The sequence below is a fragment of the Aspergillus pseudonomiae genome (genome assembly GCF_009193645.1).
Source record: "Aspergillus pseudonomiae strain CBS 119388 unplaced genomic scaffold BDV37scaffold_126, whole genome shotgun sequence".
Classification (NCBI taxonomy): domain Eukaryota; kingdom Fungi; phylum Ascomycota; class Eurotiomycetes; order Eurotiales; family Aspergillaceae; genus Aspergillus; species Aspergillus pseudonomiae.
Genome location: NW_022476118.1, coordinates 25,167 through 47,391, shown reverse-complemented (window position 1 = coordinate 47,391; position 22,225 = coordinate 25,167). Strand labels below are relative to the sequence as shown.

The window sequence follows — 22,225 nt, the reverse complement described above, 5'->3', positions numbered from 1 at the left end:
AAAAAAAAAAAAAAAAAAAGAGCCAAGTGAGGAAAAAAATAGTTGGACCCAGTCTATCGGGCAAGGTTAGTACCATCCATAGTGGTTATGCTCCAATCCACGTAGGGCCGACGACGGACGACGCCGAGCCCTAGTCGATCAGTGGGGTTCGGGCTGAGTCCTTCAAGTTTCAATTCAGAGCAAGCCAGACCCGAAACTTCAGATTGTAGACACATGCCTCTGACTAACGCAATTGTTGCAGAAGGTAATTCTGCGATGACAGCTGATACTCATTGCAAACATGACCCCAACCGGGCATGGTTATCCACTTTTGATGGAACCGTTGGAGCCAAGACCGCAACAGTTTTGCAAACCCCTGCCAGTTTGACAGGATAGCGCGGGCCTTTGCAAGCGCACGTCCTCCTGTCGCAGGGGTTTTCAGCTGGTCTGTCTAAAGGCACTAATATAGAATAGACATTCCTCTTCTTCTTACCTGTTTCGAGTCGTAAGGCCGAGGAGAGAATGGGGCGGTCAGGGCACGGAGCGAATCAAGTCCAAGGTGACAAACCGGGCAACTTGTAGAGTGCTCCTTCCAAGGTCTAACGGAGATTAGTTCCATGCACGAGAGGACGGAGGAAACCGGTGGATTGACACAAGGCTGACTGGTTAGTGGAGAGAACGCAGCTGGACGGGTTGCCCATCAAGCCTATCACCGTATTGCGTTTTGCTGGCGGGGTCACTGGACCAGAGGATGGCCTGAGTCATGGACCCTCATTGGCCAATCACCGTGCCCCGTCGCCAGGCAGCCATTTCTGGCCTGATCCCCTTAAGGACCTTTGCAGCATGCCCTACGAGCCCTAGCCATGGTACGACTGGTCTGTTCTATCTTTAAGTTAGTTCCTGTGTCAGGTTTGTGCGGTGACTCAACGGAGTTGGTAGACACTAGTAAGTTAGTAACCTCTTCAGCTGAGGCTCTTGTCTCTTACCTTTAAGCCTCTTGCAGCGATTTTTGAGACATTAGACTCGGTTTCATAATTACCGTTGCCGATGTACCCGAACTATTGATCAGAGTGCTTGTCATTCGAAAGCCAAGGTCTTTTTAACTTGCATTAAGCCGACCGCGAGTCTGTGTCAGCCTTCATTCCCACTTTTGCTGAGTCAAATTGTTATGACGGTTCGAAAGTATCTTGTGTTCAATGAGGACCATCCCTCGAGCCACCCACAGCTGAAGACGATACTAGTAGAACCTGATCCTTCATCTTGTTTCTTGTAGAACCCATGCATACATGACAACCTAAAGGAGCTAAAAGAAAATTACCACCTCAGGCGCTAGATATAGAAGAAGGTCAATGAATGAGCTAATCTATAGCAATACATGCCTCTATCACAGTGGCTGCTCCCTGTATCGCAGCCAAGCATCGTCGATAAACCCCAAAGGCAGAATCATTATGTGTCATGCCAGATTCCAGGTGCACGGTGGATGATCAACACCACACAAAGTCAGAAGTAAAGCAATGAATACAAACACTTCAGACATGTTCCCCTTTGTAGTCAAAGCAAGTAAGGACACCATCTTCAACAGTCACGTTTTGTTTTTGCCAGAATGCTATTGTGGTTAGCTGGAAAGCGACTGATTTATATATATATATATATCAAGGCAACACCTACTCAGTCTTGTCCATTTGGAGTTATCGGGGTTGTCTGTGTAGACGAAGCAACCTAGTTCCTTCAATCCGGGATCGTTCCCGTCACGCAATATGCATTTTTCAATGTGGGTTTTACTTTGGTAGTTTAGTCAAGCCCATCCAAGTTGGGAATCAATACATACTCGTCTTCATTTCCCGTTTTGATGGCGCAACATGGTTTGAGGTCCAACTTAGTGGTAACCTTGTTTCCAGCTCCATCTTCGCATGTTGCAATGAAGAAGGACGGTGTTTCCTCATCAACGTAATATTTGGTGCAGCGGGGCCACCACCAACTTCGCCAATTCTTAATCTTGTCATCATAATCGCTGCCGCTAGCAGGCAATGCTAGTAGCGGTAAAATCAAGACACCGAGATGGGGACGCATGACGCTTCAGAATTGCCAACAATGATCAATATTTAATCCGAAGATACAAGTTTGGACGTGGCCATGCTGGCTCTACTTATATAATTATCGGTCATCTGAGATAGTTCTTTTGTACAGATTCTGGTGCCTTTCTCTGTATACGATTGATCCCCTTGTATCTTCCTTGTTATGTTGCAGATGATACATAAAACCGTCCTCCCAAGCCAATTAGATGCAGTGTTAAGATCTTTCAGCAGGGGGGGGGGGGCCACAAAGCATATAGAACGAGATGATCCTTACACTTCTAATAGATTCATAATTTTTTTCTCATCCTCTCAACGCCCTTGTGATGTTACAGATAGTTTTGGGACTTATTGAGATGGTTTTGGGGGGTTGTAGGTCACAATGAATAAAGGACATCCATTCAAGTCATTTACTCTGGTGGAATGTCTCTTTCAGATGATACAGGTTGTGTGTCAGGATGATGACACTTCCAACTTGATAAATAGATGTGTCACAGTAATGAAGCAAAACAAGGAGACCAGGAGAAGCTGGGCATGAGGGCACATAAAATAGTGTATAGAAAGAGACTTATGCGTCTAGTGTCATCTGCATGAGAATCAGTGTGATGAATAAATATCAAACCCTTGACTATTACAGCATAGCAGCTCTCACCAGTATTTCCTTCCATCCAAAACAAAGCTTTCTCTTCTAATTCCTAAGATTGACACAGAATATATGCCACAAAATCCACCCTATCATTGACATTTTATGGGGAAACAATATTGCATAGTCACGGATATTTTTACTGCACCTACTGGTATCTCGACCAGCTTAGGGGCCAACGGAGTGATGAAGCCAACTCTTGTCATGTATTAGAGTATATGAAAGTTCTGTCCCAGGCCTAGTAGGTAATACAAAATAGTCACATTCATCTTGATAAGGTTCAATTTTGTAGAACATGCCCCGGTGCTTGACTTCAACTATGAAAGATTCAGAATGTCCAAGCAATTGTGAGAAATACTCAATACCCGACATGTCTTTAATTATATTCGCGATCGAACTGAGCAACTCTACTATACATAGAACAACGTGGGGCTCCATATGATGACATAAACACTGGAATAAAGCAACTTATGGCCTGTAATGGGCCCCAAATAATCCCGGTAAAATAGCACATGTGGAAAACAGCCCGGCTGTCAATGCTATATATCGCGGTTCTAGTGTTGTTTATTGAGGAAAAATAGAAAACTGCCGATTACGGCCAGTCACCATGCATAACACTTGATGCAATAGCAATCTATCAACCAGGCACTTTCTGATGTTCCAATGCTGTGGACGCACACTGGGTAATGTGCAAGACTAAGACCAGGTTCTCCAGACACGGTAGGAGTTTACGAATTACTACCGATCGCATTAACGGTGAGAGTCCCATGGTAGGGTTCACTCTGGTAGTTCTTGAAGGTCAATATAGCAGCCCCCTTGAGGTTTGTCGTCGGCATTTTATAAATGCCATCCACGAACATATCCTTCCTGGCATATAATACCAAGCAGGCACCCATGTTCTGACATCCACTCCAGGACCTATCCCCAATGGATGCTCGATAAGTCCCGATGGTAATAAACCAGTCTGCGATTGGAGGGAACCCATATCTCGCGTGGTGCTGGAAGTTGAATTCAATGATTTCGTCAACGCTCTGTAACGCTACCTGGTACGGGTTGGATTGTCGTGCTATGCAACCAGTTGACTGATTCCTGTAAGCCGGAATACATGAGCACATAGTAATCACGTTAAGCCCGAAATCTGTACACATGCAACTGAATACTGCCACGTCGATGGAACCATGCTCTCCTTGGGTGGTGCCTCTCATACAAGAGTAGCAGTTAGATAGGTGGCCGGGTGATAATAAACGCACAGGGGCGAGAAATGAACATAGGACATGGTGATGTGATATATCTTTAGATGATGATATTAAGGCTAGATACTTCTTTTATAGTACTATATACTATGATAACATAGACAGTGACTACACATCTATTCGCGGTGGGAGAAGTGAATGTAGTCTATCAGTTCACCAGGGACTGCTTCAGTTTGTTCCCATTCACTGTTTTCATGCAAATACTTCAATAGTAAGTAATGCACCAAATTGAAGGTTAGGGCATGTGTATTCAGTCTCCGCATTTGAAGTACTAGTGTGAATGTGTAGTTTCCAACTCCTTATTACTATACTGTGCATGCTGCATCTGCTTTCACATCCTCTCAAGAATGCTAACTTTCCCCTGTCCCCATCCTTAAATGCCTTTGCTATACAAAGGCCTCAACGTATATCTATCTATCGCATGCTGAACATATCAGAATGCGAAACTATATTCGATGGCATAGTATTCTACGTGCACAGGCATCACGAGATTAATATATCTCCTAGATGCCTCTCAACATTTGCTATAGCTCTTTATCATGGATGATTCTCAGTACAAATAGATGAGAAGGTATTACAACTAATGGCAGAGGAGTTGTGAAATGTTGCGTCCATGCGCGTCGGAGTTTTTAATTACTTTATCTTTGTATCTGTTACTGAACGCTACTATGCATTATACATAATACATTTAAGAAGTGACAAGCACCGACCCCTTGGGAAACAAGCGTACATGCTAATGCTAGAACTTTTTATCAATCCCAGGTTAGACCGACCCAAGAGCCCCAAAGCTCAGTCCCTTTGCAAGCCCCAGCCGCAACATCCGGAGAATATATTCTCCCTTGGCGTCCTCTGGCAGACCAGCACGCCAGTCCCAGCCTCGCTCATGATACGCCGAGCGAGCGTCATCACCAGAACGAGGCACCAACACGCCAGAGCTGCCAGCGGATCCAGATCCTGACCGGTTCCGCGCGGACTCGATCATATCACTACCAATGAACGAGAAGGTGCTCGAAGCTGTCAGCGAAGAGACGGACTTTTTCAGAAGTGCGCGGGGAGATGGCGGGAGAACAGAAGAGTCATTAGATGCTGAATCAGCGCCTGCGCGCTTGGAGGAGTGATATTCGATGAGTGTAGAGCGGAAACACTCCTCACATTGAGCATAGACGCGGGGTGTAACCGTTTCAAGATCCTCAATGGCGGACAGAATAGCGGATTGTTGAGATACGGAAAGAATGGGTGTAGGTTCTAATATTTGGTTAGCGGTCGAGCTCATCCAGCATGGAACAAGACTTACGTTCGACAAATGGCAGCGCCTCTCCTAGAAGCGCTAATAAGCCATCGACTTGCACCGCAGAATCTCGGCCAGGGTCGTAAAGGCCACCGTAAATACTATCTGCAGCACTACTGATGACCGCGACCAAAGCTTGGGCTGCCGCTCGCCGTCTGGCTAAAGGTTTGAACCGTGGCTTTTGCCCCTCTTGGAGACCAATAGTCTCATCACGAGTCTCATAGTATCGTCGTAGAGTAGCATAACCACTGAAGTAAAATTGAAGAATACTGGCAGCTTCCTCATCAACCCCAGCAACGGCCGAGAGGCATGCCTTAGGTTCTCTGATCAAAGAGTAGAGCTGTTCATCAAGGTTTACATGTGCAGGATACGCGCGTGATTGGACGAGACTGTACGAGATAAGTAGATCAACCACAGACTTGACCTTTCGTCGGTTGTGGGCCCGAGCATAGCAGATTAAAGCAAGGCCATATTCTTCGGTCTTGGAAACTGTAAGATCGCCAAAACGCTGCAATAAATCAGTACGTGATTTTCTGTTGACACAAGTAGGTGACTAACCTCAGAGACTCGTTTCCCTTCCTTTTCTAGACCGAGTTCAGAGCATAGCAACACGGCCCTGTCCATCTGCTCCGCAGTGTCAAGCGGCAACTTATCTAATAGCTCTGATACGCTCTTCTGCATCTTCTCATGGTCGTTTAGACGGCTTAAAACCTCGAGTGCCAATTCCCAGCCCTGTCGGACACCATTTTCAATGCTTCCGCGCTCAAATAACCCAGAGGCATAGCTGCTTAGAATGTCGTCCTTGCTAACACTGCCCTTCTGCGATTTACCATCTTGGCCATAGGAGAGAACCATCAAGTCATTCTCGCTCAGGCCCGTTAGCGGCTTTGCCCCGGTTGCCGTCTCTAGCCAGCCACCAGCAGACGCAACTTCAGCCACAGCAGACGCAACACAAAGCGACCACGTCTGAAGCAATTCTAACACACCATCAACGTTTCCTTCAAAGACGGAGGCCAGCCCAACTTCGATGCTGCTGAGAGAGTTAACCCGGAAACCGCCTTGATCTGATTCTGCATTTGTCGCACTATTAAATGCCAGATCAAGGCGACGAAGATAAGCATCCTCATGATTGCTGCTAGAAGACTGTGGTTTCGATACCCGAGGACGGAGAAAGTGAATGCTAGTGCTGGCACCAAGTCCGTTGTTTTGCGCTGAACTCTCATCATCATCTTCCCCGTCCCACCAAACTGTCAAGCTAACAGTCGCCTCAACCCAGTCCTGTGCAAGATTCATGATAGCACTCGTATCGCCGAGGATAATGCGGTAGAGGGATCTCAGGTTTTGGTAAATCGTCCACGGAACGCGGCTTTCTGCCATGCGCGCGGACTGCGCAAAGGAGAATTCACCCGCCGCAGCGCTGGGCTTCAATCCGAAGTTTATTGCCTGGAAACGATTGCCCACAACCGGGGGCTCAGAATCTTGTTGCTCGCCACCTTCAGCAAACTCCTCAAGGTCTGTCACTGCAGCAAGCACACGTCTCCTGTACATGCCCCACTCGGTTCCCCTTACGTCCCAATCACCGTGCTGAGTGCCAGGGCATGAATCTAAAATCTGTACGGCTCTATTGACGCACTTCTGAATATTTTGTAACTGTGCCCCACGATAACCTGTCTGTGGCAAGCCGTCCTCCAATGCAGACCTAGCATAGTTAAAATCTGCAACGCGCAAGACGTCCGCAGCTTCGGGAATATGACCGCGCAATACAGCAGCCTTAAGAATCTCCCAAAAATTTGAAGACGCAGTAGGACTTGGCTCCACATCTTTCAATGATCGCAGTTCGGCCGTCTGAGGATAATTTTTATTAAGCCAATCAAGGAGCAGCTTCGGTATAGGGATAGGCGCACTAGTTCTCGAGCCAGCATGCACAAGGCTTTGCGGTGCCGCAAAGCCCAGGGGGTTGGGGAAACTTCCAGACCTCTCACTTGAAAGAGGGGGGTGGTGAAGCTGTAGCAACAAAGAACCCAGGAAGCTTGCTTTAATCACGCCAGGAGCATGGTCCCCAGGGCCCACTTGCGTACTAGAGATCCGGGACACGCCCTCATGCTCTGCATATAATTCCCAATCATCCGCGAGTTGGCTACAGACCTCTGACAGCGTGACCTGGAAATCCACATCTTGGTATTCAGCCTTTCGCACTTCGTCGTACAAGCGACATATTTCATCTTCCGTGTTGATAATGACTTGGCTCGGCTCTTCAACCGACGCGATACGCGATCTTGACGTGAAGTTTCGCACGATTGACGGCATTGGAGAGTCCTTCTTAGGGGACAGTTTCGTTTTGCGTAGGGGTGATTGATTTGCCCATTTTTCATCGAGCTTAGGCCGCTTCGCATTGCTTGGATTTGTATATATCGGTTTTCGGTGATCTTGCGAGGTGGACTGTGGAAAAACGGGCTTTCCAAACTGAGAGTCCAAGAAGCTCAAGCGGTTGTCGTCTCCAGTTGCATCGCCTACGTCCATATCGCCATCCGCTTCTTCCTCCTCTGGAACGGCCTCCTCGTCCTCGACATCTTCTTCTATTTGCGACGAGGCAAAACTATTGGACGGCCCAAAATTGGTCGATTCGCCGAACCGGCTATCATTTGTCACACTGAAAAGAGATTGAGAGGGCGCAAAGGACTTGGCTGGCGCTGCTTTCCTTCCCCGTGGCGCTGGATAATCGAAGGATGCGATCGAGGATCCGAAGATGCTGTCATTGGGATTGATGTTTCCAGATTTTGTAAAAAGAGAGCCGGGGGAGTCGAACTGCGATCTAGAGCTCATCTGGGAGCTGCCGAATACGGTGGACGGAGGAGCGCCTTGCGGAGTAAAGGAATTAGATGCAGACGGCGGAGCACCCGCAGGGGTTTCAGATAAACTGAACAAGCTGCGAGATTTTCCCGGGGTCGAGGGGGGGCTCGAATCGAAAGGAACCTTAAAACTCATGTTGATTTGGTGTTGGTTGGTGTAACGAGAAGAGTATAAACAAAGCGATAATTCTTGGTCGACTTAGATCTGCGGAATGAAAAGTTACCACCCCAGTCGGGGGCAGAGAACTCGTGCAGGGGGATAGACACCTAATGCCAGGCGCGCACAATTAGCCAATGACCCGCCGCTGGATGACGGAGTAATCGAGTTACAGATAGGGAATTGTCAACCCCAAAGTGTCCTGTAAGTTCCTCTTCTTCAGCATCGCCAGTCCGCCCATCAACGCGCTCGGGTCTTGGCACCAACTGCGACGTCAGGTGATATCATGTGACCTAAAGTCACATGGTAATTGTCATAATTAGCACGTGATCACGAATACCCCAGTTTGGGCAAGTCGTATTCGCTAGCCCCTTGGGTTGCCCAAGGCTAAATCTGGCCGGCGTTCCAAAGCCAAGAGCACAGCCCTTGGAGCCTTTCCTGCTCATCATTGGATGGCATACCTTCAGATTGTTCTTTTTTAAGTTATCCTTTGAAACGCCCATGGCGATGATCAACGCTAAGCCTTGTGTCTCTCGTATCAAGGATCTTAAAAAATGATTTCACGGATCTCACCTCAGAATACGAAGGAGATATATAAGATGTGTAGAAGACCCTCTCCCCCAAAAGTGCTCCTTTGTGTCCTATCTACCTCTTACTCATCACTCATGTATAACAATACCTCAGTATCTGCATGATGGGTTCTTCCAAATACATTTCTGACCAGGAGTCATTCGATGGGAGTCTTTTGAACACGAGCAGCAACTCTCGCCTCTTTCATGTATACCATACCATATGGCACAATGATTACACCGTGACTTCGGACGACAAGGCACCCCTTTTCTTTGTGGATAACTCAAGTTTCACCCCAAAGAAGCCTGACCTCACATTCCATGCTGGCGCTGATAAGAAGGCCCCTATTGTGGGCGTCTCCAAATTCCTACATTTTTCAAGGCATATCAAAGTAGGACTCGGCGACCCGCAGAGTATCAATCACGTTGAGTGGGAGGACCTTGTCTCTCAAAACATCAGATGCAACAAATACCGCTGGCAAATGACCGTCCGGGGTGCCTCTGGAGCAGAACGACGGTCTTTTATGTGGAAGAGAACACACTCTGTTGCAGTCCAAGGCTCCTCCGCTACCAAATGGAGTAGTCGCAACTTCAAGCTGGTCGATGAGCAAACCGGTCAGATTGTTGCAATATTTACGAGCACTGCATTTAAAAGTGTCAAGAAAAGTGGCAAACTCCAAATCGACTCGGCGAACTATGGCGAGGAGTTTGACCTGATGGTCCTCATTACTGGGCTTTCTCTGTATGAGAAACAAAGACGGCGCGACAATAACCATGGTGGAGGTGGCGGGGGCGGTGGTGGAGGTTAAGAGATCTCTCCCTCTATTTTTTTTTTTTTTACTTTTCTTCAATTCCCTAATATTCTGAGATACCAAGTCTGTTTCTTAAGTTAACATGTTATATATGTCTACGATATGATATCTACTGCTTCTTGTATCAATATAGTTCTTGGCATGTAGTACGATGACATATTCCGCTTTATAGAGCTCAACCTCCAATAACTTCATAGATATGCAGTTGCCTAGAAAGTCCTTTCTCTTCTCTCATGGATAACATTATAACCCTAGCACTTCTCATTCTATTCTAGAAATCTTTGAGTTTCTAGAGTATGTCAGCATAGCTGATTGTTGTACGATAGCATCTGATAGCATCTGATGGTACTACGAAGATCCCAACGGAAGTCTCGCCCTGGCCGTCTAGAATGCAAGCGAAGACGAGTCAAGGTATGCACTCACTTGACACGACTCCATGGATTTATATAACTAAACTAGCCTTCCAGTGCGATTAAACCCGGCCAGTGTGCTCCAACTGCTCTAAGCGCCACACGGAATGCGAATTTGACTCGAGCAGTTCCCTCCTATGGGCGAATAAGGAACCACATAATGCAAAGTCAACTAACTCTGGAAATGAAGGACGTCTACTACCAGAGCTGCTGCATGGAACTGCCAATCCATTTGTCTTCTCCGCCGATGATGATGAGACAGCTCATTCCCGTCCCAGCCTCAACCTGGGCGACTTGGAGTTAATGATGCAGGGGTGTAACTCAACGTACCAGGTCCTAACGCGCAATGAAAGGACCGATCCCGTTTGGCGTCTTCATGTTCCGGAAGAGGCCTTGTCACATCCTTTCCTTATGCATAGAATTTTGGCTCTTTCTGCACTTTATATAGCGGACGAGGGATGACCACCGTCGTCCGCAGTATATCAGTACTGCCGTATCCCACCAAACCAGGCATTAATATCATTCCTAAAACATCTTGATGATATAATTGACTCAAATGCAAAAGTTATGTTTGTAATATCAAGCATTATACTTGTATATGCCTTCGGTTTCCCTCATTCTGCTGAGTCAAAAGACCCATAGGCGTGCATTGACGATTTCATCCAAGTTTTGGTATTAGCGCGGGGTGTGGAGCAAGTGCTGAGACAGACTACGCGGCTATTAAATCCGAAGTAGCGACTGGGAAATTCTCCTACGCTTGGACGAATATATTACCTCTCTTCCAAGAGATGCTCTTGCACCCCTCGAACGACTACGGGAGCTGAATGTTTATCGTGGTGCACAAGACCCGACGCATGATACCGACATCTACAATAGAACTATTGACAACCTGACGGATATAACGGCTGCAGCCTACGGTGGTTTGACTTCAACCATTGTTACCGCGAGGTGGGCAATAAGATTGAAACCCAAGTTTGTGAACCAGATTCGGGAATGTAGCCCTCTAGCTCTCATTCTAGCGCATCTTTGCGCGGTTCTTTGTCGCCTTAAGTATGACTGGTTCATCGACCAGTGGGTTTTCAGGCTACCAAGGGCAATATGGCAGATCCTGGATGACCGCTGGAAGCCATATGCCCCATGGCCCATCGTAGAAATCTTTGGACAGGATCTCCTCAGTGAAATTAAAGCATATTAATTCAGCTTGATCTCTCGCAGTACCTACTATGTCGTATCCGGATATACATCTGCGCATGTCTGGCACATGGGACACTCTGATCACAAGTTCTCTCTCTATTACGGACTTGTTTTCAGAAGGCACTTGTTTAAAATTGATACCCTATCTAATACATCAAACAGGAAAATGAGGCGGACTCTCAGACTGTCACTAAAATACCATAAATCACCCTCGGCCCAAGAAATTAACTTCACCTGGATGAATGACCAGAAAGACAACGGTTACAAAAAGCATTAGGAATCCGTCATACACGTAAACAAAGACTTCGTTTCGGAGTAGGAAGCCATCCGAGCCTTGAATATACTCCGCGACTCGAAAACTCGACCGGATCAGAATGAGGAGACTTGAGAAGTGCAGTGCAAACATATGCCTTTGCCAGGGAGTGTTATCATCAACAGACTCTGAAGTAGGACGTCTGGCTAATCTACTCTGGAAAACGAGAGCGCTGATAAGGAACAACCCAAAGAAAGAAATCTGGATGAATAGACCACCCAGAATGATATCTTCACCAATGTTTTTAGAACTGGACACCATAATACCAGCACCTGTTTTCGTTAGTAATGGATGTGTCTCCAGCTTATGATGAGGTTCACCTGAGGCCTGCATCAGGAAGCTGAGCAGATCTCCTGCAACGAAGATCTTGGTCACCCATGTCACCCGGATTATGGCCAATTTTACCGCCTTGACTCGATAGATGATTCGGCCTAACTCCATGTATATGCTAGCGGCATAAAGCGCGGGTCCAACGAGTAGTAGGGTACTCTGCATCACGTACGGACCAATTGTCCAGTGTGGAGATTCGTTAGCCGACAGAACACATCCGATGTATCCTACAGACTCAACTATTGAGGTCAGCTATTGAATTGTTCGACATATGACGCAGGAAACTCACACCAAGTGCCTGTCACTAACGGGATGAAGAACCATGCTCGGGTTCCAAGTAGACGGTATGTATGGATGACGGAAAGAATAAGGAATAGCACAACAAACAATATACCTGCAGCTTTGGAAGGGTAGTAGTGATAGGCATTCCAGCCTGTATGTTCTGAGTCTGCCATCCCGGGAAGCTATATAGGGCAGGGATGAAGCGTTATAACTCAGCAAGGTGAGTGAAAGACATTGGGGGAATACAGGTCCTGCAATGTGTGTTTAAACCAAAACCTCGAGCTGCAACCCCCCTCCTCATCGCACTTTCACGCAGTATTACGGAGGTGGAGGCACAGCAAAGATCCACAGATCGTATATCTCGTACCTTTCCCTGAATCGGGTAAAGGCTATATGTATATGGTCCTTGACTCCTTCTACAGCGACCTATTGGCTCTCGCTACTGCCACTACTGAAGACACAAGAGTTAAGCTTCAGATTTTTAGTTATGATGAGGAGAAATAACTTCTAGCTCCTAATGAGGTCCAGTCCCTTGCTTCGGTCTTAGTTCTCCCGATGGCGAGTGCTACACTTAGGGAGCCCATCACTGGGACGGGGTAATACTGGGGCAATACCTAGTCGATACATCAAGTTCATTCAACCTTCACGTTTGATCTGTAATTGCGTTTTGAGCCAGTACGTGTCCCGACTCTGCGCCCTACCTTAGACTCAACATTGGCCCTCTATCTTATCCAGTAATCAGTACACTAGACCTGCTCTATCCACTCCAGCAGAAACACAACGCCCACATGGCACGCCCTACAACTTCGCTTGCTTCTCCGTCTCATTGACCAACACATATCGATACCGCGCCTTGCCAGCATCCATATCAGCCAACGCAGCATTCACATCCTCCATCGGCCTCTTCTGAATCCACGGCAACACACGTTTCTCCGCCGCCAACTGCAGCATGAGCCGAATATCCTCTGGCGAACCAATATTCGACCCGGTAACCTTCACCCCCTTCTGAATTAAAGAAAAGGCCGTCAACTGTGGAAGCGGCTTCTCAGGCGCCCCAACCTGCACAAACGTACCATCAACCTTCAGCAGCCGCAGATACTGACTCAATGGCATATCCGGCGCATCAACAGTACAGATAATCAGATCCAGGGAACGCGAATGCGTCCTCCCCCACTTCTTCTCCTCATCAATAGCAATGAAAGCATCCGCTCCAAGCCCCTCAATTGCATCTTTCCGTTTACTCGACGTCCGAGAAATTCCGACCACCCGATCACACCCCAGCGCCCTCGCAAACAAAATCCCTAAATGCCCCAGTCCCCCGATGCCCACAATCCCAACCGACTTCCCCGGCCCGGCGCCGTACTTCCTCAACGGTGCAAACACCGTAACCCCACCACATAGCAACGGCGCCGCCTCAGCCGAGGGCAGCGAATCGGGGATCTTGAACACGAAATGCGCCGGCCCGCGCCAGCGCATCGCGAAGCCCCCGTATGCTTTGCTCTTGTCGGCGTATCGCGAGTTGTATGTCCCCGTTATCCGGGGACAGTAGTTCTCCCGTCCGTCTGCGCACTCGGAACAGTCCGCTCGCAGACAGGACATGCTCTGCGCGCCAATTCCGACCCGGTCTCCGATGCGGATCTCCCGGGAGGCTGGGGATGATGCCAGCGTTGGGACGCCCGAGCCAATGCGGGTCACGGTGCCGATGATCTCGTGGCCGACTACGCAGGGGTAGTCTGCGGGGCCCCAGCCTGAGCGGAGGGTGTGGATGTCTGTTCCACATATACCGCAGTGGGAGACTGCGATTTCGATGTCGGTCTCTGTGAATGGTTTGGGGTTGAAAGTCGTGAATGTTAGGGGGCTGGTGGCGTTGTGGGCTACCCAGCCCTTGAATGTGTCTGCGGTTGTTGGGGACATTTTCGGGTGATTATTGGGGTATTTGCAATTTAGGTAGCTTGAAGTGTAGGGCGTAGTTATGCTGATGGCTTCGGCCTTATATGATTGTTTGTCTGGGTGTCGTTGGTGGCGCAGTGGTGAGGTTGATTATTTTGCTGGTAACAATACGCAGTTATGCGAGATCTGCTCAACAGTTAAAGTGAACTTTTGGGCACGCAGATATTTCAGAGATTTAGAGGGGATATATGTACATCACTTAGAGGAGAAGTCGGCTACTCCAGAGTAAATGGTGGAGATTGATGGACCGAATCAAGAATTGCCGAGGTTGCGGGATATCCTCATGAATATGAACAGTAGTTATGTGTATTGGTCACAGCATGTCGGATCCCATATTCAATCCATTAGATGCATTATGATTAACGAGTACATGTTTCCGACTAAAGACAGAAGAGTTCCCATGCGCCAGATCAGGTCAAATCATGACAATCGTATGCAGCTAACTGGTAGCAGGCAGAGAAGTATTTACACTGGAGGGTATCAAACAAATCATATCCTAAACACGCTGGCTTACAATAACTTGTTCACCGGGATGTCATCCCCATCAGCTCGCCCAGCTCGTCATTAGTGAGAGTGCTTCTTCGCCGATCTTGGCTCCCTTTAGAACCCTTCACTGGGCGGCCTCTCTTGCGGCTCTCGCCCTCTTTGCGGGCTTGTTCCGCGGCGCGGGCTTCACTCTCGGCGGCGGCTAGTTTCTGCGAAACACTCATTCGGGTTTGTGAACTGGCGCCCGGTTCCTTGGTCGGACCTGGCTTTTTCGGCTCATGCAGTCTGCTAGCCTGACTGGGTACCTGACGTGTCGTCTTGGTCTCCGGTTTTCTCCTCGACGGCCTGCGGGTAACTGTCTCGGACTGATGTGCTTTGATTGGCAAAGTATCATCGCCGCCGCTAGGTTCACAAGGTGAACCATGGAGTCCAGGTGTGAAAGAAACCTTTCGTGGCAAACGCGCGGGGCGGACATTCTCGCTCCGCTCCTTCAGCGCACGATCAGAGCTCTTCTGAGACTTTTCCTCTCGCACAGGTAGCTGAGTGTCAACAGAGGCCGGAGATAGCTCAACGCTCTCTTGAGAAGCTTTGGCTGCGGGCTCTTCTTCCTCCTCAGCCTCCTGATCCTCGTAAATTGGCGACTGCGTCTGTGTCTCCTCGTCGTCGGCAGGTGCAAGATCCTGAGCCGAGTCTACACTAAGGTCGAGCCTCATACCCATTCGCAACTCCTCCGCTTGCACTGAGCCACCGCCGTCGGCGATACGTCTATGCCATCCGTCCATCATGGTAACAGCTTGTTTCCACCTGCTCTCCATCTTTTCCCAACTTTCCCGTAGCCTCCCAATTTCCTCGTCGCGCACCTCGACTTCTTCAAGCGGTACAAAAGAGGGATTAGTGAGGAGTGTTCTCAGATGTTCCAGCACCCTATCCATTTGGTTGGACAGCTCTTCACAAGACGCCGGAAGCGTAGTAACCGGTCCTTGTGATGATTTTTGAGTTCCCACGCTTGCGCCGTTCGAATACTCTTCATTCTCCTCGCCTTGGGGCAAACCTTGTAAGTCCTTCAGGGTCTGGACAGTGTTCCGCGCAAGCATAATCAGACTATCATTCTCGTCGCTCAGGTTCTGGCATAACTCTGTCAGGAAATCGTTCGTTTCCTGTTTCAGACTGTAGCCTGGGTCGTTGACATTATCACCACCCGACAAAAGCTTAGCCTTGGAGGATCGATCAACTGCAGGGTTTATGTTGATGGTTGTCACGCCTAGCCCCTCCCGTTTCCCTCTCTGGCGTTCTGCCAAGTGGGATTTCAATCTCTGCATCTCCAGGTCACGCTTGCGGATATCGTTGGCACACTGAGCCCGGACTTGTTGGATCGTAGTCTTCATCCGTTGCACTTTGTCTTTCAGTTGTCTTACTGTAGCATCGGCACTCGCTGCATTAGCTTTCTGGGCACGTTCTTGCGCTTCCGCCAAAGCGACCGATCGGGCCAATTCGGATGTCTTCGCCTTGAGTTTCTCCTGTACGCAGTCTTAGCTTCTTGTAAAGCCTCTCAAGTGTCACTAGAACATACAATTTCGAGTGTCTTTTGAGCATCCTCCGCTCGCAATGTCCGAATCGTTGTCGCTAGATTCTCTCGGTGTTCGGCTTCGCGCTATTCCAATCCGGTCAGATCAAGTACAAGATGACGCAGGACATACACATACATCTCTCCTCAAAACCAAATCATTCACTAGGTTGATGACTCTCGCCATAGCAGCCCCAGTGCCTCCCTCTTCATTCTCCGGCTGGGCGAAATCAATCGGCCTGCCACTTTTCAGCAGCCCCCGGGCGAGAAGCACATTATTTATATAGGTAGATGCCGCCTGCAAATTATGCGGCTCCATGCTTGCCTGCAAGCTGTCGGCCAAATATTGGATGAACTGGCGGGGATCGGGCGACTTAAGTCGTGAGAATTCAAAACGTTTCGCAAGGGCCCCGGGCCGTTATTTTCACTTGCAGGGATTCCGAATGGGGAAGAATGTAAACACCGCCTTTTCCGCGGTGGACCGAATATACCAAATGCGCAGTCGCATGATCGTCGCCTCCGTTGCCAGGCGGACTTGGAACTAAGCCGCTTTGGTTCTACTCCGTACAAGGGCCTTTTACTCCAGATTCAGTCGCATCTTCCTGCATCCCTACTGGTACACTCTGGTTCAGATAAACCTGGTCTCTGTTGTACAGCAGAATAATGGCAATCGTTCGTTTCCGATCTGTGCCAAACTCACGATGCTTACAATTATTGCCAGAACATCCGATCTCGGTCCGTTGCTTACTCAAGAATAACACACATTACTCCGCGCAACTCTCAGCTTACGAAGTAAATGTACTCCGGAGTACAGTGCTGGGCCTTTTCTTCAGCCACACCCCCGCTGTTTATCGCTTTCATAGCTGACAGACTCTCATGTGTTAACCTAGTACGGTAATGTGACATGATGCCGCCATCTCGTATGTATCTTTTGTTTATCTCTTATTTGTCTTAATTTCTTTTGGAATTTCTTTTTTTCCAAGGAAGATCGACTCTTGGCTGCATAAACTATTACCTGTCAGAGAATTCCAAGGACGAGTTCTAATCCCAGCGACCGGGCACACCTTCCATGATGTCCATCGAATACTAGATACCGAATACATGAGCCTACTCCTCGCACCGCCGATGACACACATTATTCTGATGTGCCATATATATGGCCAATTGGTTCGTTCAATGGCTCTGTCCTTATGTCCTGTCAGATATATAGCTCAGGGCCTCAAGGAATACATGGGTACTCCGTATGTACGCCAAACAGAAGTAGAGCTCTTCGCGTTGAGTTAATAGTCGAAGCTGACAAGTCAAGCGCAAACGAAGCACTGTGCATATGCAATGCTGCCCGAGGATGCTATCATATGAATAGAAGGCTACTCTCGATTGAACTAATTAGGGCAATACACACGGGAACAAACCAGTTTAGCCTAATATTCATTCAAGTGATAGTCTCTGTAAAGTAGCAAGAATACTTTGGTAAGTAACAAGGGCATCCATGCGAACGGAAGATCCTAGTGATAGATTCGTTGTCTCGAAAGTGGAGTCCCGTGTTCGATGGGGACGCCTTTCCAGATTAAGACTAGTGGGGGGACTTTGGTCTCTTTCGCAAAGCCTAATTAAAAGACAAGCACATCCAGTCGCGGTGGCTTGTCTCCTCGCAGCATGGAGCTCTGACTGAGTCTAATCGAAGTGTTGGTATGATGGGCTCTCAACGTACGTGTTAAGACCCTCAAACTCTAAAACATTTCTGTTGAAATATCCGATGCTCTGATGATCATTAGCGTGAGACTAACGAACCATAGCTCCAGCGCGTGGCGAAGCAGCTGCCTTACAGCGGCATGGTCAACAATTATACCAGACGGGTAGCTTCAAGGCTGCCATAGATGCTTTCTCAGAGGTACAGCGAGTCAATGTTCCATCGGACTTCATTCAGCCTGTCAACTCTAACAACGACATGGTTTGCCTCAGGCATTAAATAGTAAAGATGCTGATTTTCTTGGTGTACTTGATAATCGTGCCGCTACATACACTAAGCTCGGTCAATCTGATCGGGCGCTCAAAGATGCGAGGCAGATGATCAAAAAGGACAAGCAGGACGAACGCGTATAGCCCTATTGCCAAGTGTCCAGAGCCTTCATGCACCTTTGCTAATTTGAACCAGGGATATCTTCGCTGCGCAAAATGCCTTCTCTTGGACGGAAAGCCCGAGAAGGCTTTAGAACTCTACGCATATGCGTTAAAGACCTTACCTAGTAATAATCCTCGCCGTGAGGTCAGTGTTACTGTCCAGTGGATGTTGACCCTCGTCTCCAGGCCTATGCTGACCTACGTAGCTCGTAGAACAACTACACAACAAGCTTCGAGATAAATTAACGTCTAAATACCGTGACCCATTCAGTGTGCTGCCTCTGGAAATAGCAGCTATGGTATTAGAGCATCTTGACTTCAAGCAGATCGTGTAAGTGGCTCAAATTGCCGTCTCACGCCCCATTCTAATTGTTATCCTCAAGGGCCATCCTTCGTGTATCCAAACAGTGGGACGGTTTCCTATCCTCAATGCGAAGCTTATGGATGCGGATTGATCTGTCTGGTGCCCGCAGCAAAATCCATTGGTGTTCCGTCCTGGCTTACATTCGACGGTCAAAGTCCATGGTATCCCATGCTATTGTGAAGAACATATCGTCTAGTTCCACAGAAAAAGTCCTTCAATTCTTCAGCAGGTGTCCAAGATTAGAATACTTGGAAGTCTGGACGCCGTTTAGCTGCCAGAACTTTTATGAGATGTTCAAAGGCTCCCGACGTATGAAAACGCTGATAATATCAGGGGATATGCCGGTGCCGCAGGAGTATATTACGAAATTTCTGGGAAGCTTGCCTCTCCTTGAGAATATCAAAATACACAAAGCCAAAACTTCACCTTCATCAAAAGTGCATTGGCCCTCAGAGCTCCCACATCTGCGGAGCATAATCCTTCGCACCACAGATGGATCATGGGTAAACGGACATACGTCTGCCCTTCATATCCCTCGCAAACAAGTACTATTCACCCTGCCTCCCTCTCCAAAGCTCAGCTAACTGACTGTTCCAGCCTTCTCTTCCCTATTGTATTGCCAATCTCGAAGAGCTATGTCTCAACTCAGATCCGGACGTCTTTTTCCCTTATCCTCCTTCTTTCAATCCAATAGAATTTACGCGATTACGGCGACTGGACATCAGCGGCATATATGTCAGTGATGATTTTACTCTACCATCTACCCTTGAGTACCTACGCATCTGTGGTGGTGCTGCGACTGAGGAATTCCCATTCTCTAACCAGCGTCCTGTTGAGTTTCACGAACTCAAGACCCTTATGTTCAGGGATGTGCCTTGGGTCTCGAATAACACCATGCTTATCTTTCTTGTGGAAGCCAAAGCCCCACTTGAGATACTCCATGTAGACAGCTGTTTCCGATTGCGCGGGACTGCATTCTGGCACAGTCTATGCAAATATGCCACCGATCTAAAAGAACTCAACGTCTCCCATGTTATCGGGATTAATGATGACTTCTCGCACATGATTGTTGAGAAGATGCATAAACTGAAAGTCATTTACATGGCTTATACCGAGATCACTGGCATCTCCATCAAAACATTCGCTGATGCCCGAGCCTCTGAAGGCGATGTCATGAAGATCGAACGGCTACATGTAAAAGGGTGTGAGCATGTCTCACCAGACGCAATCGCATATGGTCGGGCACACGGCATTGAGATAATCACCTGACCCGATGATATGTATACAAAGACGAGCACTCCAAGAATCATTGCGTGAACGATACTGGCGTCCTGGCGTCAACTTTGCCTTAGCGAGCGGTGCTTTTTACCATGCAACCGAGTATATTCAGCGGATCTGATCAACTATTCCGGGAAATTTAACCAAATATATAATTATACACAAACACACAATACAAAATACGACGCGTCCTCCTGAAGTGAATTTTAGCGAAACTGGATCCAAATTATTGATAGGAATGGAGTTAGGTATTCCTATTCGCAATGGAAGAAATCAAAATCTTGTTGTACTTGATTTATTTCAGGCCTCGCTAGTATGTCCAGGTATATACAGAAGCAACAAATCCACACCCGCATTCATTTTCATAGGCACTCACGGTCCTCAGAAGCCGTTGCCCCTCTCCTGGCACCACTTCTCAACCTCCTTGGCCAACTTATCCTTCTGATCACGCACCATCTCCATCATCGGCTCAACCTGTTTCTGGAAAGCGGCATCATACCCAGTCAGGCCATTAGCCGAATACTCCGGCTCCTTCTGCGGAGCAAGATAAGTATCGTAGATCGAGATCATCATATCCATAACAGCCGAGAGCTGGTTAGGAAGCCACTGTAACCACCCGTTAGCCATTGATTCATCTCCAATGCTTGATAACACTCCAGGAAGGAAACATACTGTAACAATAGGGCTACCACCGGTAGCAGTGGGGTGAGGGGTACGACGAATGATATACTCGCGGGCAAACAGCCAATGACGCCAGCGGAAGCTCCGCACATGGTTCAGGGTCTTCAAGAAGAGGATGGCAGTCTCAGTATCCTTGACTACGAAGTCGCGGACGCCGACCTCCTCGGCCTTGGAGTTCATGTAGGCGAGGAACTCGCGGTGGGGGAGTGGGCGGTAGGCGCGGAACTCGTGCAGGATCTTGGTGAGAGGAGTGGACGGCATGGGGATCTGGCAGAGGTGGTCCAGGAGGGGGATCTGGGTGGGTTAGCTTTGGGGGTTAGATAGTAGGAGGGTGGTGGAGCACATACCATGCTGTCATTGGCGCCGCTTTCGCCACGGAAGTTGAGTGGCTTGTTGTCGAGGACGCCGTCGTAGATCACGCCGTTCGGGAACATGGATTGGTTGGTGATTCCGAAAATGAAGACACGGAAGGAGAGGTACTCGCTGGGCTTGGAGTTGGCCCACATATCTAGGATGAATCAGTTTTATGTTCGGTTTGGGTGTAGCTGAGGTATCGGGAGGGTTGCGTACCTTCCATGCAGGCTTCGATCTTCTCCATGGATGCCAGGATCTCTCTGAAGCCGTCGTTGACTTCGGCACGAGAACCGTCTTGTTCAATGGTGTCGACGACCTTCAGGGCTCCGCTAATCAGACCATTGGACTCCTTGACCATGTCTATATGAGTCAGGATGAACCCAGCCTCGGAGGACTTAGGGTTCAGGCCATGTTCAAAGGCCCGGACAAGACGGAGGTTGTCATATACTAGACCCTTCTTTGGATCGGCAAGGGTGTAGTTGAAGAGAGAGTATGCGGCAGCATAGGACATGAAAGGGGGGATGTCCAAGCTAATGATGGTTAGTTAGTATGACTTTGTGTGATACCTCAATGTAGATTGAGAGAAGATAGGATTGCTTGGTGGTGTAACATACAGTTGAGCACAACGGTACATAGGACAAGCCACAGCCCTAGGAAGCACGTCACGTCCCAGACCATACCCCTTGTCAGGATTCTTGCACCAGTTCTCCCAGCATGGCTCAAGAAGGTAGGAAGATGCCAAGAAAGAGTAATCACGGAAGACAGCAGTGACAGCATAGAGGTCTGGGGAGCCATCAGCTGTGACCAGCTTGTCAACTTCGGCGGTGAGGTCAGGAAGCTCCTGGACGGCAGGGCCCAGCTCATAGGTAGCCAGAAGACCAGGGGTACCATCAAGCTTCTCCACAGGAAGACGCTCAAGCAAGGACACCAAAGGTTGGAAGGGTTCGGGCAGTTGGGTAGGGGACATTATGAAGGGCATGAAGCCCGTAGATGTGGTGATAGTGAAGGGGTCCAAAGACTTGGGCAAGGTTGCCGGGTCATCATGGATATGAGGGAAACGCTTCACAGTGGTAGAAGAGGTTGGGGGAGTCTTGGTCTGTGTCATTTTGGAAGTGACAGAAAGGGGGAAAGACAGTGTCTATATCTTAAGAGTAATTGTATGGGAGACAATATGTATCAAAGAGAAGAAAAGAGGTAGAGGGACCACCAAAAGACGAAGGGAGAATGAAAAAAGGAAACGGGAGCTTTTTAGATGAGAACTACGATCTCTTATGGC

The 22,225-nt window shown here is 48.3% G+C and overlaps 7 protein-coding genes across 7 annotated transcripts; 2 read left to right on the top strand and 5 right to left on the bottom strand.

Moving 5' to 3' along the window:
* Window positions 1–1,508: 1,508 nt before the first annotated feature.
* BDV37DRAFT_276294 (uncharacterized protein) lies at window positions 1,509–2,049 on the bottom strand (the record flags this gene model as incomplete). The annotated part of the gene is made up of 3 exons (XM_032085539.1): window positions 1,509–1,585; window positions 1,648–1,760; window positions 1,808–2,049. 3 exons carry the CDS (start codon window positions 2,047–2,049, stop codon window positions 1,509–1,511), a joined length of 432 nt encoding a protein of 143 aa, XP_031935547.1.
* Window positions 2,050–4,608: 2,559 nt separating this feature from the next.
* On the bottom strand, window positions 4,609–8,430 carry BDV37DRAFT_35030 (putative nuclear pore complex subunit Nup85). Its single transcript, XM_032090501.1, has 3 exons — window positions 5,794–8,430; window positions 5,242–5,743; window positions 4,609–5,192 (listed from the first exon to the last, which is right to left on the bottom strand). The coding sequence occupies exons 1-3, from the start codon at window positions 8,218–8,220 to the stop codon at window positions 4,711–4,713; spliced, it is 3,411 nt and encodes a 1,136-aa protein (XP_031935546.1). The 5' UTR covers window positions 8,221–8,430; the 3' UTR covers window positions 4,609–4,710.
* Window positions 8,431–8,696: 266 nt separating this feature from the next.
* On the top strand, window positions 8,697–9,629 carry BDV37DRAFT_263845 (uncharacterized protein). The gene has a single exon (XM_032083605.1). The coding sequence runs from the start codon at window positions 8,933–8,935 to the stop codon at window positions 9,617–9,619; it is 687 nt and encodes a 228-aa protein (XP_031935545.1). The 5' UTR covers window positions 8,697–8,932; the 3' UTR covers window positions 9,620–9,629.
* A 1,802-nt stretch (window positions 9,630–11,431) lies between these two features.
* Window positions 11,432–12,324, bottom strand: BDV37DRAFT_276291 (RTA1 domain-containing protein; the record flags this gene model as incomplete). Its single annotated transcript, XM_032085538.1, has 3 exons — window positions 11,432–11,811; window positions 11,860–12,108; window positions 12,159–12,324. The coding sequence occupies 3 exons, from the start codon at window positions 12,322–12,324 to the stop codon at window positions 11,432–11,434; spliced, it is 795 nt and encodes a 264-aa protein (XP_031935544.1).
* A 625-nt stretch (window positions 12,325–12,949) lies between these two features.
* Window positions 12,950–16,470, bottom strand: BDV37DRAFT_276290 (uncharacterized protein; the record flags this gene model as incomplete). The annotated part of the gene is made up of 4 exons (XM_032085537.1): window positions 12,950–13,713; window positions 14,733–16,104; window positions 16,158–16,238; window positions 16,318–16,470. The coding sequence occupies 4 exons, from the start codon at window positions 16,468–16,470 to the stop codon at window positions 12,950–12,952; spliced, it is 2,370 nt and encodes a 789-aa protein (XP_031935543.1).
* Window positions 16,471–17,845: 1,375 nt separating this feature from the next.
* BDV37DRAFT_288706 (Leucine Rich Repeat domain protein) lies at window positions 17,846–19,905 on the top strand (the record flags this gene model as incomplete). Its single annotated transcript, XM_032088311.1, has 7 exons — window positions 17,846–17,858; window positions 17,948–18,042; window positions 18,114–18,248; window positions 18,307–18,417; window positions 18,479–18,603; window positions 18,656–19,181; window positions 19,234–19,905. The coding sequence occupies 7 exons, from the start codon at window positions 17,846–17,848 to the stop codon at window positions 19,903–19,905; spliced, it is 1,677 nt and encodes a 558-aa protein (XP_031935542.1).
* A 390-nt stretch (window positions 19,906–20,295) lies between these two features.
* On the bottom strand, window positions 20,296–22,054 carry BDV37DRAFT_276288 (indoleamine 2,3-dioxygenase family protein; the record flags this gene model as incomplete). The annotated part of the gene is made up of 5 exons (XM_032085536.1): window positions 20,296–20,520; window positions 20,587–20,889; window positions 20,943–21,103; window positions 21,166–21,479; window positions 21,564–22,054. The coding sequence occupies 5 exons, from the start codon at window positions 22,052–22,054 to the stop codon at window positions 20,296–20,298; spliced, it is 1,494 nt and encodes a 497-aa protein (XP_031935541.1).
* Window positions 22,055–22,225: the final 171 nt, after the last annotated feature.

Bases quoted from the DNA above. Each gene is read 5' to 3' on its own strand.
- BDV37DRAFT_35030 (XM_032090501.1), bottom strand. From the start codon at position 8,220: ATGAGTTTTAAGGTTCCTTTCGATTCGAGCCCCCCCTCGACCCCGGGA. The intron at 5,744-5,793 runs GTTAGTCACCTA...GATTTATTGCAG, and splicing joins AAGGGAAACGAGTCTCTGAG to CGTTTTGGCGATCTTACAGT. The intron at 5,193-5,241 runs GTAAGTCTTGTT...ACCAAATATTAG, and splicing joins GGCGCTGCCATTTGTCGAAC to AACCTACACCCATTCTTTCC.
- BDV37DRAFT_263845 (XM_032083605.1), top strand. From the start codon at position 8,933: ATGATGGGTTCTTCCAAATACATTTCTGACCAGGAGTCATTCGATGGG.